Source organism: Ambystoma mexicanum, chromosome 11 (assembly GCF_040938575.1).
Source record: "Ambystoma mexicanum isolate Mex_15411 chromosome 11, UKY_AmexF1_1, whole genome shotgun sequence".
Lineage (NCBI taxonomy): Eukaryota > Metazoa > Chordata > Amphibia > Caudata > Ambystomatidae > Ambystoma > Ambystoma mexicanum.
The window spans coordinates 633,980,652-633,999,456 of NC_090934.1; the positions used below are offsets into that span (position 1 = coordinate 633,980,652).

The following is an 18,805-nucleotide window of genomic DNA, read 5'->3' on the forward strand; positions in this document are numbered from 1 at the left end:
AAATACGCATGCCTGTGTGCTGAAATAATGCATGTCCACTGTATTATTGTTGTACATGGCCCAATCTGAATACAAGGAGTGATTGTTGCTAAGTTATTTTTCGGCGGTAAGAAAATACCGCCAGGCCCCAAATCTCCACAAAATACCCTACAGTCCATTATTGACTACCTTTGGGGAGTGTTTTATTGTATTTTGGGGACGCTCTCATTTGCAATTCGAATGTGGTATGTGGGTTTTATCTAAACTCTCATCAATCGATGTAGCTGAACAACTGTTTTTGTGAAGACTGTTGGGCGTTTGATTATCAACGGCTAATGAGGTATTATACTTAAAAGCCCAAATAACTTCTGAGTAATACGATCTTTTAATAATTCCAGCTTACTTATAGTGCTCCATTTGGTTACATAATATGACTGACCTATATAAAGACATCCTGCTATATGTCTTTTCCCTGGACATTTGTAAAGAAATAAAGTGACTGAGTACTGTAAATAGACTTTTGTTAGGTGGAGGTTTAATTGATTACTTCCTGCAACCCTCATTTATGACACTACATCTTAAGGGGTTGCTAACAAAAAGATGAACTTTTCTTCACTGTTGCTTTCTTGTCAGAAGAGGTCATCAGTAAGATCTTTCCTCCTGTATCCTTATGTTATAGAAGATCCTGAACATTATGAAATATTTATATCTAATCCATCAGCTTCAAATGAATCAACTACCTCTGGCAGCTAATACAGATAAATGGTCAGTCGACAGAAGGATATATTGTCACTGTAATCCTCTGATGGAAGAGAATACATTGTATTTTATTTTTTTGTCTACCAATTCCAAGGTCCAAGGATTTAACACCTCTGCTGAGAATATCCACCCGAGATTACATGGTTGTACTTAATGCAATGTTTGTTGCACTACTTTTCTGTCTCTGCCTTGATAATTCTTTTATAGCTGCTTTGTAGTTATGAAAGAAAGCTTTATCATCATCTTGACTCTGAAATATTTTAATTCATACTTTTACTTATTGGTACTTATATTTTGCTATCTGTTTTGTTGTATTATTGATCTGCCTGATTAAATGAATTTCAATACACACACATTTTGACTGACTGGCTGACTTCAGTGTGTGCCCTCGTCCCATTGAGGCAGCAGAGATGTGAACATTCAAGCTGTTCCCCCACACTTGCGAGACTCGAGGGATATAAAATGGAACATGATTGGTACTTGGGTGGGTGTGTCATCAAAATTGTTCATTATCACCTCATTCACCACCTTCCATCATCACAATATAATGCAGTCTCCATAGACTTAGCTAATGTATAAATGGAAACCATTGCAGCTGCCACATCCCTCCACTGCCTAGCAAGTGCTGCCCCTGTCCCTGCCGCTGTCCACATTGACACATTGGGTGATCCTGTGCCTCAACTATGTTCTGCTGCTCAATTTGAAGATATTGGGACACATTATAAGTTTGGCGGTATCCTGCTGGTTATTCCGTTGGGTTACCTGCAAACTGACATACCATTTCTGAGGCTTGATATCTTGAAATTTCCAAGATATTGCCGGTTGCAGAAAGGGCATTAAATCCCCATTCCATGGAGTCAAATAGGACTCCATGGAGGGGATTGCTCGTATTTCTGATACTAGTTCCATAAATACCTGTAGTTTTTTGCCGGTGGAGACCCGATTTACCACCAGCTCTTGACTAGAGGTAAATCAGTGACCCTTACTGGCAAACTTGTAGTTTTGTGGTGCGGTAAAAGTGCTGGTCAAGGAATAACCAACACTTTTACTGGCACTTTTACTGTACCGCCAAACACAGTGATGCTCAGTGTGTCTCCTTGCTTGTGAAAGCAACATTGTGCCAAAGTTGACTGGGATGTGGTGCTCATTCATTTGAATGAAGTTATTATGCTGTTCATTAGCTACAGGCTTCTTCTGTGGTCGGTCAAAGAGGATAGAACTGGCAGTACTAAAATTGATCTATGACTAGATGTGGTAGCGTAGTTTAGGATGTCAATGGGTACATGAGCAAATGCTGCCAGTCACATGAACTGTTTGGAGAACCAATACAGCAGTGGGTAGTTGTCTTTGCCAAAGTGGCATGTGATATGGAAGTTTGCATCCACGTGTAGGTCCACAGATCTAACTGTAGGCCCACCACTATGTTTTGCTCTCATGGGCCCAGACACTTTGAAGAATGCAGAATCTGTTGGTGAGTCCCAAAAGAGTGTATGTGAGAGTGTTGCCTACCCTACATGAGTATTCATGCTCCTGACACAGTTGCAGTGGAGAAGGTGCCACCAAATGAAAACAGACATTATCATGGCATTAGGGGAAGTTCAGTTGTTTTTGATTCCTGTCCGTCAAGCTTCTGCTGTGCAAGCAAGTGATCTTGCAAACACGTTTTGAGTGCAGCCTTGCATATTCCAACTATTAATTCTTTGTGTGTCATCATACTGCCTGACATCTGCAATAATGCCAACAAATAATGAATGTTTTATTCCATATGTCATATATAACACAGTCAATCAACCTGCCAGTAATTACCATCACCTCCAACAATTTTTTCAGCACCCCCAAAATGATACCTTCATCCAAAACAATTCATCTGCTTGTTCTGTGTGTGATTCCATGCATTCCAACAAGCCCAGTCCAAATTCCTCCGCCAATCTACTGCTCAGTATTCTGAAGCATGTGTTCTTCACACCATTAGTCAACATGATACTAATACCTGTGATTACCACATCTGGCAATGTTTACCACACCCCCAATGTATTTTTCTATTCCCCCCAAGTTATGGCAAATACATTCAATTGACCCGTTTGTGTGTGAGTGCTTGTCAATCAAGCAGCCCTAGAACATGCATGCAAAGTAACCTATTGGGTTGACTGGCAGCGAAAGTGAAATCTCTCCAAATAATCTACAACAAATCGATCTGCAACTAACTCCCATGATCAAGACTGACATTTTTTACAGAAACCCCAAGTATTTTCTGTTCCTCCAAAGTTGTGGCAATTACATACATTCTCTTCAACTGACAGTGTGTGTGTGTTCAATCAAGCGGGCCACAGTAGTTGTATACAAGGAATGTTGTTAAGTTGCCTAGCAGAGAAAGTGACACTTTAAACAAAAGAAATTAAAAGGATTCTTTGAAATGCAGATTGATTTTAAGGATTGTTTTAAAACATAGGGCCTCATTACACGGATGGCGGTAAGGATTTACCGGTACCGGTAAAATACCGGTACCGGTAAATCCTTACGGCCTTACTACGAGGTCCCTTTGCGGGTTGGGGGATTTAACGCCTGCTTTTTGCAGGCGTTAAAATCCAAACCGCTAAGGGACCTCGGAGCTAATTACGGCACTGCAAAATTGCGGTGCCGTAATTAGCGCCTTCCCCATTCCCATAGAGCCCTATGGGGCAGAAATGGGAATGGGGAAGGGCAATGGTGGAAGTGGGATTTACCGCCCCTCCAACCTTGGAATGGGGCGGTAAATCCCCTTTCCGCCAAGGTAGTGCCGGTATTTTACCGGCATGAGCCATGGCGCTAATAGCGCCATGGCTCACCGCCTACCGTGTAATGAGGCCCATAACATTTTATTCTAAGTGTTTCCTAAAATCACCCTACACAAGTTCTCTCCTATAATATTAAATGTTCAACACATTTAATTGTTATGTTTTAATTTGCAAAAAGCACCACCTAAAATTAAACTAAATTGCTCATGTGTTTCCTTTCCTATTTCTTTTTTTTCTTTTTGCTGTCTCTTCCCTATAAATATATAACATACAGAAGCATACAAATATATACAAATAAACAAAGGTTACATGCTTCAGCTCTCAAAACAACAGTCCACAGCACCCTCTTGCCTCTGTAAATGATTCCCAGTGATTAGCCCGCTCGGGCAGCTTCCCTATATAGAAGCAGGAGGATCTGCCTACCCAAACTCATTTACCCAAATCTTTTGAAAGGTCAGAAAGTTCAGCAAATACTGAATACAATAAAATGTCAGGTGATGTAGATGATTCATTCAGCCCAGGATAAGTACTAATCGGTCTTCAACCTGTGTGGACATTGATCACAATTCTATGTAAAAGACTGTCAGAAAGAATATGAAATGGGTTGGACTTGTTATGCTGAGTGGCTAGGGGCAAAAGAATGAGGAAGAAATTAGCATACGCTAGCACTACAATACAACTTATTTTCATGTACATGTGTATGACATTTACTTTTATTACGAAGCTATGGAAAACAACAAAAAATATACGGCTTTGGATTACAGAGCGAAGGACAAGTGAATTGTGTTGGGAGGCAAGATATTTTAATCAGCCATTGTTAATGCACCATTTCTTCACTCAGTATACTTGGGAGAGAAGCATTAAATAGGGATTCTTTTTTTATCATGACCCACATTTAAATCACCTTCTGTAGGTTTCCAACTTAGAAGGCATATTCACCATGTTTTTATATAATTTCCCAACTCAACAAGACTTTGGGGGTCATTACGACCCTGGCGTTAAGTGTTTAATGGTGCCGTAAAAGGCTGTGGTGCCGTTAAACACTTAGCGCCTTACTACGAGGTCCCTTTGCGGGACCCGACCTTAACGGCTGGTCTAGACCAGCCATTAAACTAGGGACCCGCAAAGGGACCTTGGTGCTAAGTACGGTACCGCAATTTGCGGCACCGTACTTACTGCCTTCCCCATTCCCATTATCCCATTATGGGAATGGGGAAGGGCCATGGTGGCATGGGGAATTTCCGCCCCGCCAACCTTGGAACGGGGTGGTAATTCCCCATTCCGCCATGGCGTACTCCGGCATCGACCATGGTGCTAATGGCACCATGGTTTTCCGCCGGAGTCCTAATGAGAGCCTTTCAGTTACTCCTATGTGTTGTATATAACTCACGTAATTAAAAAATGAACTTATATATTTGAAATCATTATAATTCAAAAAAGAAAGCTGAATGAGCCTTACCGTTGTTTTTGACCTAACTCCAAGAGGTTCTGCACATCACTTTTGACGGATGACTTATCATTTTTCAGAGACTGAAAAGAAAGCAAAAAATCAAAGTTGAGAATCTGACCGCTCCAGGAATAATATGAATTATATTGTCTATTAAACAAATACATGGAATACGTAATGCATTTTCTGCATTTTAAACTGTGATATATGTTTTTCAGGCATTTATAGGTCCATGGTTTTATATAACCTGTCACCTAAATAAAAAGCTTATTATGGTTGATACGAATAATATTGATTCAACACACTAAATAATATAATAATGGATTACATACATTTACTGATGACTTTATACATAGACCCTTTTAGTTATTAAGGGAAGTAGACTGTGGAGTGTCTTTTTTAAACTACATGGTTACCAGATAGTTCTACCAGCCTCAGTGACTATTATCACTATTAGCAGCTGGCAATGGTGTTTTCATTTAGCTAAACATTCTCATGCAGAGTGAGAATTTACCTAAAAGAAACAAACACATGTCAGATAATGAAAAAAGCAAATTGACCTCTAAGAATAGCCCCCATTCTGTTTCAACGGTGGGCTTGGTCTCTCAGTAGAGGAGTGCCCGCGACCGGAAGACCAGGAAGACCACAGGTGGTAAGTAAGGAGTTGAGAGCACTTTCATTTTCTTTTTGTTTCTTTTTTTAAAAATTCATTCGCAGAGCTTGTAGTGCAGAGGAGGGGGGTGTGCCAGAAGGCATAGTCACCGAACTGATTAAAATCTGGTCTAGCACCATCATATGGAGCTTGTATTCTAAATGGGATGACAAGTTATGGCATTTCACTAGGGTGTTAATCTCCTGTAATGTACTATCATATTGAACACATTTAGGGCTTTGTCTGAGTATGGTTCTAATGTGATGGTAAATCTGCCACATTCCACCAAACTGTAAGATAAGATGCCAAGGATTTGCTGGCTTTGTGAGAGAATTGATAAATCGTAGCCTTATATTTGAGCAGGTTAGCACAAGAATACTGTGTGATGATTATATTATATTGAAATCTTAATTTCAGGATATCGTTGAAAGTAGAGGAAGAGGTAGTCCTGGCAAAATGGACTTCTAAGAGTTTAAGTTTTCTGAGAATGGAGTCCGATTCCTGCTTAAGTTTTTTTTCTTTTTGTTCGCCACAACTGATATAATATGACCTCTAAGAACTGCCTTGTAGCAGTTCCAATTATTAGTAATGGATGTGTCTTGATTTTAATTTTCGGCAAAGTAATTATTATGTTGTTGAGATATAAAAGGTGCAAAAGATTCATCACTTAACAGACTAGTGTTGAATCTCCATCTGTTTGAGTTTCTGGAGTTCACAGGGGGTGCGAGTTGGATATAAACCCCGGCATGATCAAGGAGTGTAATGGATTCTATTTGGGTGGTAAGAAGGAGACTAACCATGGAATAGGGAATGAAAACGTAGTCAAGTCGTGAGAGGGAATTATGGGGTGTAGAGTAAAAGGTAAAATCAGAATCAGTGGGATGAGTATTGCGCCATGCATCGGCAAGACCTAATTCTGATACAAAATTAATGAATTGTGAGTGAGAGATGGTATTACTGTATCGCACATTAGCCTTCTTATCTAGGAAGGGATCTATAACCTGATTACAATCTCCACATACAATTATATTTTGAGGATTACATTTAAACATACAATGTTGCCGCCAAAAGATAGGATCTGGAGCTGTTTGGCCATAGATGTTGAGTATGGAGTATTCTCTAGAGTCTATTAATATCTTGAGTAGAGCCCATCTTCCTAGGTCATCAGATTAATTGGATAGCACTTTACATTTAAGAGCTTTATTAATCAGTATGGTAATGTCATTTTTTTGGCCATCTGCAGCACTAGAGAATAATGACCCACCCAGTGTCGCTTAAGTTTCATTGCTTCTTCATTTGAATTATGTGACTCTTGAATACAGCAATTGTTTAGTTGAGATAGTAATTTTTGTCTCTTTATTGGATTATGTAGCCCTTTAACATTCTAGAGACTATGTTCAATGGCATGGGGATGATGGGTTAAGCCATTCATTATGGAATACAAATAAAAGGCAGTTATAACAGCGCTACATAAGTTATGAAACCAGTTGAGTATAACAAAAAAGCATACTAGCATAAAGTATATTAATGTACCCAGCATAACAGATGATAATACAAAGGGAAGGAAACATAAGGGAAGGGGTATGAGGAACAGTGAAAACATGGAAGTTGGTGAAGATGAGATATATGTGAAAACTATAAGAAGAACAGTGGCTAACAGGAACCAGCCAAACCAATCCATGTTAAAAAAGAAAATGAAGTAGTGGGGGAGAAGAGGTGAAAAGAAAAGTACAAGAATAGGCCCACCAATACCCTGCTCTGGTGGAGAGATTTAAAATAAGGAACAAGTTGCTCAAAAGGATATCAGTCATTCTTCAAGTGATGGGGCTTAAGGCATCCATTTCGCTTCTTTTATGGGATTGACTGTACTGTCTTAAGTCTGCCAGGTTTTCTGGAACGTCGATGTCTGCCTATTTAGGGTAACTTTAAAGATGTCCAGATGAATAATACCATATCTGGCATTCAATTGCCTAAGGGCTGGCCTGAAGGTCAGGAGTTCTTTCCTTCTTATCGCAGTTGCTTTGGAAACATCTTGCGTAATTAATATTTTCCTTCCCTCCCATGTTAAGTGTTTAATTTGCTTAACTTTTTCCATGATGAGGGTAACATGAGTAAAGTCAAGGAGGGCAAGTATAAGAGTCCTCTATGAGTCAACAGAGCCTCGAGATGACCTGATGGGTCCACTTTGATGTGCTCTTTCTATGTTAAGTTGCAAAGATTCTGGCAAGTTAAGGATTCTAAGCAGGAACACATAAGAAGGCAGTAAGGTCATCTTTTTCGATTCCTTCCAGAACACCATTTGTGCAAAGGTTATTCCTTCTGTTCCTGTTTTCAAGATTCTCAGCCTTTTGTTGTAAATTGGCAACTGTAGCCTCTAAATTGGTGAGCTTATTGGAGATGTCTAAGAAAGGGAGGGTGAGCTGTCACAGGTCTATAAGGACCAATTTACAAATATGACCTTCTTAAATTGCACCGCATTTGTAATGCTAGAATTCCTCCACCAAGTGCGGTCACAGAGTTCTTACTCTGCCATTGAGGCGAGTACAACATTTACAGAGTCTATTACCAGATAGCCCTGAAAATGACTGATTGGTTGAAACACGTGTCGGCTGTTGATGCACTGGACTTGACCAATAAATCATAATTTTGGAAGCCCTTTAGGATCATTGAACTTGATAAATGAGACTTTTTGGTTCTAGGACTTATGTGATTGGATTTTTTGATCCTTGTGCAGATCTACAACAATACATTTTGGCTTATTAGAGATATCCTTCGCATCTCCAACTCGCCTCTCAACCTCATTCATTCAAGCTTCAAAAATGGACCATTTACTATCAAGCTGTTGCAATTTAGCATTCGTGTTTTCCATAAAGGGCTTGGGGGCCCTTATTTCTTATAGAATAGTTTGCATGACGGGGTCAGTCGTATGTTCTGTATGTGTAGGAGACTCACTCTTTTGTCTCTTGAGCGTAGTAGGGGACAATAGGAATGTCTGTTTTGTCTGTCCTTTTTTAGAGGTCATAATGCAATAAAAGATTAAGCAAAGGCAGCAAAAATTCAGTATTTCCCTTCGCAAAAATAGCAGAACATATTAAATATTCAATGATAAGCGTGTGTTCATATACTGACCAGTAATTAGTTTGTTGAGGTAATAAATTGTGAAGGAGCAAACAAGTACTTTGTGAAATGTGAGAAAAGTTCCAGTATCCCCCAAAATATGATTGAAATAAAGGCCAGTCTTTCACGAATGAAAGAAATTAATAACACAGCTTTAAAGGTAGCTTAATATTATTAAATAATAAAGAAATTCTTGTTGTAAGTGTCTTATTTATGTGAACAGCCGGTGTTGTTAGGAAAATGTGTTATCACAGGTAGAGCAAGCCTCCCATGTCGCACTGTCCACTCATCTGACAGGAGATGCTGGCTTCTTTTATTCGAGATGACGTGGTCTTAGGCCCAACCTCCGGAGGCCTCAGAGGAAGGAATGCAGCAATGGCGCACTTCGTTGAAAACAGTTCCGGAATCCTAATTAGCCCAGTTAAGGACAAAACAGGCTTCCCAGGAGGGAGAAACACAAGGTGAAATGAGGGATATGAGGTAAATGTGCTCCACCGGAGCGGAGCGTAAATGCTAGGTGGCCATCTTTGTCTGCACCAAGCAATGCCCCCTCAGCTCAGGGAGCTGGAAAAACATGTTTATTCTCCTGTTTGTGGTGGCTGTATTGCTTCAGCAGAGATGTGTCCAGAGAAGAAATATGTGAGCAACAGGTTTCTTTTAGAGATATTTTCCCTGATTCACATGATTCACACAGCATTTTCCAATGGGAGTTTGCCATTATAAAACGTTTCTGTAAATTAGGTCCATTGTATTAAAAAGAAAGAGGTGGATGCAGAGTGATTATAGTAGGGAAGGAGGGAAGGTGAAAGAGCATGTAACCCTCAGATAACTTTCAATCAGGGCTTGTACCAAAACGGGCAGGCCGTGTTCCAAACCGAGCAGATTGACTGAGATTCAACACTAGGATGCTTTAACACTTTATAGTGAACATCAGCAGAAGGAAAGTATGAAATGCAGGACCTCTAGAAGGAAATCACCATTTTGTGTTCCAACCTTCGAGCAAACTATAGGTCAGATTGTGCACATTTTGTGAATGAGGATATGACTAACATACACTTGTTTGCCACAATATGGTGTGTTACATACAGGCTGTCTACCTATAAGTAGTATTTAGATGGATATACTATTAAATTTACTTCTATTTAATGTAACTCAGCTTCCATTACATTTGGAAAAGCATATTCATGGCCAAAGAATGAATACATCAATACATTAACCTTTGTTCGAGGGGTGGTACTTGCAGGGCCAGAAGCCATTCTGGGAGAATAGGGTAAGCAAGGAATGTAAGGCATTTTAGTATATCACACTTTTCAAGACAACTACATAGAATAAAACCATGACGTCCAGACACAATCTAAAAGATTGCTTCACTAGACACTACTCATGGAAAGATAATGCCATGCTTTATCAGTACACATTAATTGTTTATTTTAGTCGGCTGTTGATGTCTATAGGTGATGGTAAAATATCAGTAGTTGGTCGATTCCACAAAAAGTGCACAAACAAAATGCAGACTTGACAATGAAAGTCTTTACAAAGAAGTATATCAGTAAATGAAAGAGTGAAAGCTAGTTCATCTTACTTTTACTCTTACCTGTTTCTCTCTGCCATTTTGATGTTTAAAATTGGATGACTATTAGATTATTTTGATGAAATAATCCAATATACCCATTCTCCCCCCCTATCCTCTACCCTCCTTATCCTTATATGTCTCTAGTCTGTCTCCCTGTACGTCTCCCCCCTAATCTCTATTTTCTCTACATATAAGTCACTCTTTGCAGACTTGTGCTATTATTAATTTTATACTACTTGTTATATTAATGCGGTTTATATCTACCATAGTTCATATTATATTTGTAAGTGATTTTAACAAATGACTCAGCCTTATAGAAATACTATTACAAGTGACCAAAATCATTTACTATGTCATTTCTTTGTGGTTCTTGTTTTATTCAAAGTCTGTAACATGTCGATATCTGTATCAAAATCAATATTTTAACAATAAAAATCATTAAAATAAAAAAAAAAATTGGATGACTGGTTCCCCACAGCACAAAAGTGCTAATGCTTTTGGTCACATACATGAAATGTACTTTGTATCAAACATATTAAATTATTTTAAATGTTTGTAAACACGTCATGGAGAAGGTTTAGTGTGTGTGGAATCTGTGTTGCTACCTGTTTCCTCTTTGGATCAGATTCAATTCAAAATAAGTAATGTCCATGGTCGGGTTCATCACAAGCTAGTGAATAATGCAGGACGCATAATGTGTAATGCAGTGAAGCCAAGAGAAACATAGAATAAGCTAGCGGCATAATTGCTTCCAAGAATAGTAAATACAAATTGACTAAATATACTCCATTCATAGGGGTCGCAAAAAATAACAAGTGCAGTCTAGCAATTGGTTTCCTAAGGTCCAAACCAGTCAATGTGGAATAGTGTCCCAGAATTTAAAAAAAAGAACACATGGTCGGTTGATGTTTATTGCAATAATAAATTAGTCTTTGGAAGTTCTGATAGTTTGTTGAGGCCTTCGTCTGCGTTACAAAGCTTCAAATGGTCAAATGGGAGAATTATTCTGTTTGTGTCACTGGGTTAGTGAGCAAAAAGCGTAGACAGATGTAACTTTGCTGGAGATGCGAATAGCAGAAATACATTTTCTTCAGTGTTTCAGTCCACGTGTTTGCTACTCTTCTGCCTGTAGGAACCTCTGCCCTTGAAACATTTGTGGAGTTAAATATAATTTGAAGGTCGGAACCCATACATTAACAAAAAAGAGCATGTTGGTCTAAAATGGTGTCTTCTCCCTTGTAGCAGCCACTGAAAATATGAGGAAATAATACAAGCAGAGGTCTTCATAAGCTTTGATAGAAGTTTGTAAAGCCCACAGACAGGCACACATGGGGGCTATTTTTGGTTTGTTGTTGGCTAAGCTGAAGATTATATTTAAATGATCAATCAAGGGTCCATGTAATGATGTGGCATCGTGAGCTAGACTACACCCACATTTCTTGGAGAAGCAACATGTGAACATATATATCTTGGATGGAGTTTCTGTCCTGTGAATAATGCCTCAAGCCCTTTAGTTGACCAATGGGGTGATAAAAAATTAAAAAAGCACACAACCAATCACCATTTTCAATAGACAAAGTGTATCTACATTCTTGTGTATAGCGTCGTTTGGAAGCCTTGACTGAAATGTACACTTTACAAATTCTGTATCCTCTTAATATGACATCATGGCAGAGGATTATGGATTCATTAATCCATCTATCTCCTTGATGGCAAAGCATGGGGATTCCACATTATCAGCATCTCTCTAGGTATTCTAAAACCCAAGGGAATGGGTGGAAGCCCACCACCCTGGACGTACAGTGTGTTTCTCCCATTACAGTAGTGAATGAGCTGCAAATGTAATCGTTTGTGAAAGCGACAGGTCCGAATGTGGGCAAGAGAGATGGGAACATGGCAAGTGGAGTGGTCGGTGGTTGCACGAGCCAGGTTTTTTTCTCTCAGTGGTTGAAGAGATACCATTTTCTTTGTATAAAAAGTCCCATTCCAATACCTCTCTCTGCCTCATGCAATGCAGGAAATGCAAAGTGGTTTGGAAAGGAGAAAATGGAGCACACATACCATAACATTACAGATGGATATCTGTCAACTCAGAGGATGTTCTTTACTGTTGTCTTCACAATGAAAGTCTTCTTGAGGAAATATCACGAGCATTGTTGTTAACAGGTCCTATTCCATTACAACATTATTGCTGGTAAGGGAGTAGTGGTAGTAGTTTATTCCAGAAAATATGCTTTATATAGTTCTTTTCAATGTTCTATCCATTTCCAGTTTCAGACTGGCAATGGAAATGGATAGTGTCTATTCCTGTACAGAAAGAAAAAATATAACTTTGAAGCAATGTTTATCACTAACATTTGTGTGACGGAAAATAATACACAGATGTTTAAGGTGGAAAGTACAGTGGTGTTTACTAAAAGTGCTAATCCATTTGAATACCACTGCCTGTAATAATAATTTGGTGCTAATGTAGTCATTGTTTTGCAAGTACCTCCTGTTTTAGCAATACCTCAAATGGTGCAATGAAATCCCTTTTCCTGTGTGGGATTTATAGGTAGGTTAGCCTCGTGTGTTCATTTCATTTATGAATCAATAATATATTGTCATTTTATACACCTGCTCTTAAAAACCAATTGATCTTTTTTTATTCTACCATTGTTCGAATGCAAGATCTCATATGGGCAACTAGCTTTATTTTGTCATTTACTCCAAAAACAGTTAAACTAAACAGTGTCATGTTTCCATTACAACACGGACATGAACAATACCAGTCTAATGCACGCTTGAATTACCCAATCGATTCAGATGAGCATCCCCGTTATTGAAGGCCATGTTGCAAATCGCTTGAGAGGTGACCAACTAGAAAGCCCTACTTCTATTGAAGAAATACAACATGATTTGTACCTTTATTTCAACATTCACATCTTAATTTGAAAACATAGACACATGGATGTTTTTGTCTTTGGTATATGCCTATTGTCAATTTATCATCCAGCATAGTCAGAGACAGTTATTTGATTCCTCTCAAAATACGAAGAGATGGGTAAATACTGCAGTAGTCTGAAAATAGCACAACAATCTCGAAGTAAACAGACATTCACAAGTTGAGCTAGCAATGTAGGAGACGCATAGATCATAGATCTGCCCACTGTCAAAGTGTCTTCTAAAACTCTGAAGCGTGCTTGAGAAAAAGCAAAACAGATAGTAGAACGCGTTATCACAGCCGTATGCAATGTATTCGTCGACATAGCCAGTTTCGCTGTTTGCACTTTAAACATGCAGTTTTCAAAAGTATATGGCCTTGATGTAATGTTTCTGCAAAGTTTGGTGCGGTTTTGTCCGGATGGAGGGGAGAGTAATAGGGGGGGGGTCGCACATTTTTTGAAATATTCATAGACACAATGGAAACTAAAAATGCCTCATGCCTACCAAAGATCTGAACAGATTTTCACCTAGCCTGCGCCAGGAGCTGCGGCTTTGTCCCAAAAGTGTGTTTTTGTAAATGTGGTGTAAATCCATCCTGTAGTTTTTTTTTTTTTTTTTTTTAAACTGACAAAAAGTAAAAGTGTAGTATCTGGATCCGGTCCACAGTCTCATATCCTGAATCGGGGTCCACTGACACCTCCCGGCCAATCAGGCGGTGGCTTGATGTCCCAGAACACCAAAAACACACACTGATTGGATGGTGAAAAACATGAAGTGCACCATCATTTTTTTAATGGTTTCCATGTTGGATCCGCAGACAGCTGCCACTGAATGTTGACACTGCAGTGAGCAAAAACTCTAGAAATTACAATTGGGGTTATTTGGTGGCCGAAAGAGGTCCTGCAAAGGGTGGGAGAGTGGAATGAAGTTGATATGGAGCTGTTTTAATAGGTGAAAAATGGTTGTGCATGTGAGCTGAGTCCGCGGCCAATTTTGCTGTCCATGGACCTCATTTGGATTTCAGGGGGTTCTGGGTGGGACTTGTTATTTGAATGTGCATGGTGCATACTTCTTATATGGTTTAATTACATTGTGGTGGTTTTGGCAAGTGACCATGCCCCCAAGAATCTGGCCACTGGCCACACATACTATAGTAATATGTCTATAGTAAGTATAAGTACTGTAGGGGTAGTATACAGTATTTATAATATGGTAGACTGATATAATTGAATATATGGTATTTATGATTGTATAGTGCTTACGGAATATGTATGTGTTTCTTTGTGAAGATATCAAATAGGGTAATACTTTGTATGATTCATTAGTTGTATGTAGTAATGAAGATGGAATCTTTGGCTCTTTTTCTGTGGAAAAGAAACTGTAAAATCTGTTAAACTGGGTCATTTACAAGCTATAATTGCATACCATTTTGCATATAGATTAGCTATTTTGACCCTCATAAATAGTACAATCATTTACTATGTTTGGTACAACATTAGGTTGTGCTACACTGTTGTTGCATTGACATGAAATAATCATTGGGCCTCATTACAAGTGTGCCAGTCTGGTAACAACGGTGCCAGTAAGCCTACCGGCACTGTTGTTACCGGACCAGCACACTACGAGTCTGTGGGTGGCAGCCGTCCTGCCCGCCAGGGTCAGACCTGGCGGGCGGAAGGCACCTACCCGCAGATTTTCACAGAAGCACTGGCACCTGACTTCACGTACCTCCGGGGCTGCAATGCCCCAGTGTTTCTGTGAAGTCAGGTGCCGGAATAATTTGCAAGTCTGGTGGCAACCTGTAATGAGGCCCATTGTTTCATTGGGAAAAAAAACATCCATAGGAGATTTAATAAATCCTACTGTAATTATGTGAGTGTAAGTGTGGTCATATGTTTGTTTGAAGTGTGTAATTAAGGAAATGTTTAAAGTAGTTAGATACCTGTTGGCGTATTCTAACTATATTGGACTTTATAAAACGGTTTGCAGTAAGAATAGCTGTGATGGCCTATTTGAAGTGTTTTACAATAAAGGATTTTTTTTTTAAAGTAATTAGATACCCTTTGGCCTATACTAACTGTCTTGGACTTTAACAGTACTATTATAGTATTCTAGATGTAGTTAAATACCAGATGGTATATTCTAACAGTTTAGTGTACTATAGTTTAGTGAGTACATTTAGGGTGAAGAAGTATGAAGTAAGCATTTGTTAGATTTGGTGGTAATGTTGGTGTATTGTAATTATATTAGATTTTACAAGAACGGTCGGAAGCAGTTTTCCACTGCTTTTATTTTTGGCTTTTTGCAACCGTTTTCACCATTCCAGAACTGTTATTTATGAAGTTAAAGCACACTTCTCCACTTCACCACTGGATATCAGTTAAAGCTAAACTGAAATATATTTCAACTCAATTGGCTGTCAACCAGCCTGACCCTTGAAGAATGTGTTGCCCGTTGCTCCTTTGCTTCCTACTCTGTCCTTCGCCTGAATCACAGTTCCACAACATTTTGGGTACACTTCTATCACTGTAACCAGGTACAGGAAAAGCAGAGACTGGAATATCAGGACACGCAAGACAAAGGACTCAGATAAGAGAGGTCACTGCCAACACAGCAAACACGAGTAGTACTTAAAAATAGGCACTAGAACTATGGACAGAAGTCTGGTAATATTGCAGGCAAGGAACCAACAAGACATTTCAAGAGACCAGAATTGCAGAGAGAAAGAGAGAAATGCTAGGCATAAAAAGGATAATTCTGTGAAGCAGAAATGCTTACAGAAAACAAGCTGTTTGCAGAAGGTTAGACATGCAGTTGGGATATCAGAAGGGAACTGGATGGCTTTAATAGCGAAACAGGACAGGTGTTAACACACAGCAGCAAGAGGCAGGCAGGGTTTCAGAAGTCAAAAGCAGGAAAATCGAGTAAAAACAGGCAGACTGCAAAAGCAGACTGGAAAGGGTGCTGCGAGGCAGCAACAACAAACAGGATTCAAAAGCCGAAATCAGGGTATTCCGGAAAGGATCTATAACTGGTCACAGAAGCACAGAACAAACTCCCAGGAGACGCAGTTGACTGAACAATTGCTTCTGTTCAAAGTGTGCTCATATGGGACCTCCCAGCCAAAAGCCCAACAGGGTGGAGCTAATTGAAGTCTAAGGCAGCTGTGTTCAGTCAAGCCCAGTCCCGGCTTCAGTAGTCTGCAACAATGGATTGTAATTAAAGTCTCTTCAGCTCTCAGCACTATAGCCTGCAGTAACTTGGAACATGTGAATACAATCAGGGCCTTTCCAGGTCTTAGTAGCTTGCAGTAAACAAAAGTACTTTGTATACCTCCTCCAGTCCGCTGCCTCTTAGACAGCATACATGTACCAGAATGCATCTGCTGGTTTAACCCAAAACCCGGAATGGAACATGAAATTATATTGGTACAAAACTGAAGTTATAAAACAAGTAAATTAATGCAGGGGCCGTTTCTAGGTTTTAACTTCACACTTATGTCATAAACAGAGTCTCTGAATGTGTGCATGTAGCCGTGCTGGGTGGCAGGTGGGTAGGATCATGAGAACCTGTTGGCATATTCTAACTGTTTATTGTGTTAGACTTTAATGACTACATTTGGGTTGAAGGAATATTAAGTAAGCATTTCTTAGATTTGCTGATAACCTATGTTTTGGAGTAACAGAGGTGTTGTTACATTCAAATCAACCACTTTTTTTGACACATGCAGTACAGTGGCCTGAAGTGGTTGTAGCACCAGTGTGGTAGATTAAGACCCACTGTTGTAAAGGTTTTCTTACCAAGTGATACTTGGCCATTTGTAAAGCTCGTAAGCTTACCGTTGTTTTTTGGTACCATCTGCATTGTACCTTAAAAGCATTACTATCACATATTGGCCATGTGAGTTTATGTGTATGTTGGAACGAACGTCCGAATACAAAAAGGGCATAATACGCTATGCTATGATTTGCATTCTGCTGAAGCTAATGAAATGGAATGGATTCAGAATTTGGTATGGATGCATACACACATCGTTCATTCTGTATGTGCTCTTGTCAAACATGGTTGCAGAGAGTGCATGTTTGTTTCCACGTGTATGAAAACTGGAAGATGACATTTTTTAGGGATGTTTTTGGTTTCCAGTAATTGAGATTGATTGCTATATTTGCATAGCAATTTACTCCAGTTGTGTTGCCAAATTTAAATGGACCATAGAGTTGTGCCTCTGTATCCTTTAATGGGCCTGCAGTTGTTTTCTGAGAAGAGATATTTGTCTCTTTGTCTTCTGATGGATGTGCAGTTGATTTTGGACTAGACAGTTCTGTGGTTGTATTATTTGATAGAGCGGCAGTTGTTATTTGTTTCATAAATGGAATTGACGGTTGATCCGCTATAGGTGTATTTGTATTTGTTTTCTTTTTAAAGGTTTTATTGTTTGAGATACAGTGTACATATCTAGATGGGTGTGTACAGTGCACGTAGCCTGTTGTATTCTAGGATGCACGCAATGGCAGTGTTGACTTTGTTCGCATCAAATTTAACCTGCAATAGAAAAATGACTGTACGCAGACACGAAAGCGCAATGTAACTCATAACTTCTTTACAGACTGTGCTGCCAATATCAATCAATGCATGATCTAAGGTTAGACCTTGCTATTTGTGAATAGTGACTGCATATGCAAGAGATAGAGATAATTGTTCTCTGCATACGTACATGTCGTCGAAAAGAAGGAAAAATGCAATTGTATAGCCTCTTTTTTAACGTCTGCAAGTTTGAAAAAATGGATGTTGACACATTGAATGTTGTTGTCATGTGGATATGTTTGGAAGCCAACAACTGTATCAATTACTCCATTCTAAGTCATGGTTGAATTTTAGAATTAATCTGCCATTTAGACAAATAGTTAATACTTTTTCTAATCCAGCTGTGTTGGAGATACATTTTTCTAAGCTATTTGATTATGCTGTTGCTTGTTGACACATAGGGAGTGTCATGGTTTGCACTTCTAGCGGGGACCTGGAGCTGATATGCAGTATGTGTTCCATTTCTTTTTTTTTAACATTGAATCATTGATTTTACTACATCTTGCAATAGTTGGAGAAGTGTTTTTCCCATATAGCTTATGGACTAGTATAGTATTTAAGATGGATTTTGCATCATTAGTAAGCAGACCAGTTCTAATCCATTTTAAAATGTTAGCATAGGTGAGATATGCAGACTGATGCACATTTTGAGTTAGTTCTCTGTAGTGAAAATGTTGCCAGAGATTTACATTTCCAATAATGCCGAGTGTGTTACAGTATTGTTTCTGTCCTAATGTTGTAAAAATAGGTAGACTTTTTACTGGTGTAAACTTTACTAGGTTTCTGAAAACAATAAGGTGTTATCCTCCAAACCGTTCTTCCTAGTCGGTCTTTAGGACTTCTCGCTTTCTGATATGAATTAAAGCCAGCATGAGGTTGGCAACCATGCTTACTTCATCTATCAGAAGCACTTTCATTTATTTCAGAATTCATGCGTACTTCATTTGTTTTGGTGTTCTATTAGGAGGAGCATTGTGGTAGCTTTTACAACAGAT

At 39.1% G+C, this 18,805-nt stretch overlaps 1 protein-coding gene across 3 annotated transcripts in view; it reads right to left on the minus strand.

The window, feature by feature from the left end:
• Nucleotides 1-18,805, minus strand: part of LUZP2 (leucine zipper protein 2) — a 1,804,399-nt gene that overhangs the window by 966,013 nt on the left and 819,581 nt on the right. For all 3 annotated transcript variants that reach the window (XM_069623501.1, XM_069623499.1, XM_069623500.1), the window contains exon 3: nucleotides 4,972-5,042. In XM_069623501.1, the coding sequence (XP_069479602.1) occupies nucleotides 4,972-5,042 (71 nt within the window). The remainder of the gene's footprint in view (nucleotides 1-4,971; nucleotides 5,043-18,805) is intronic.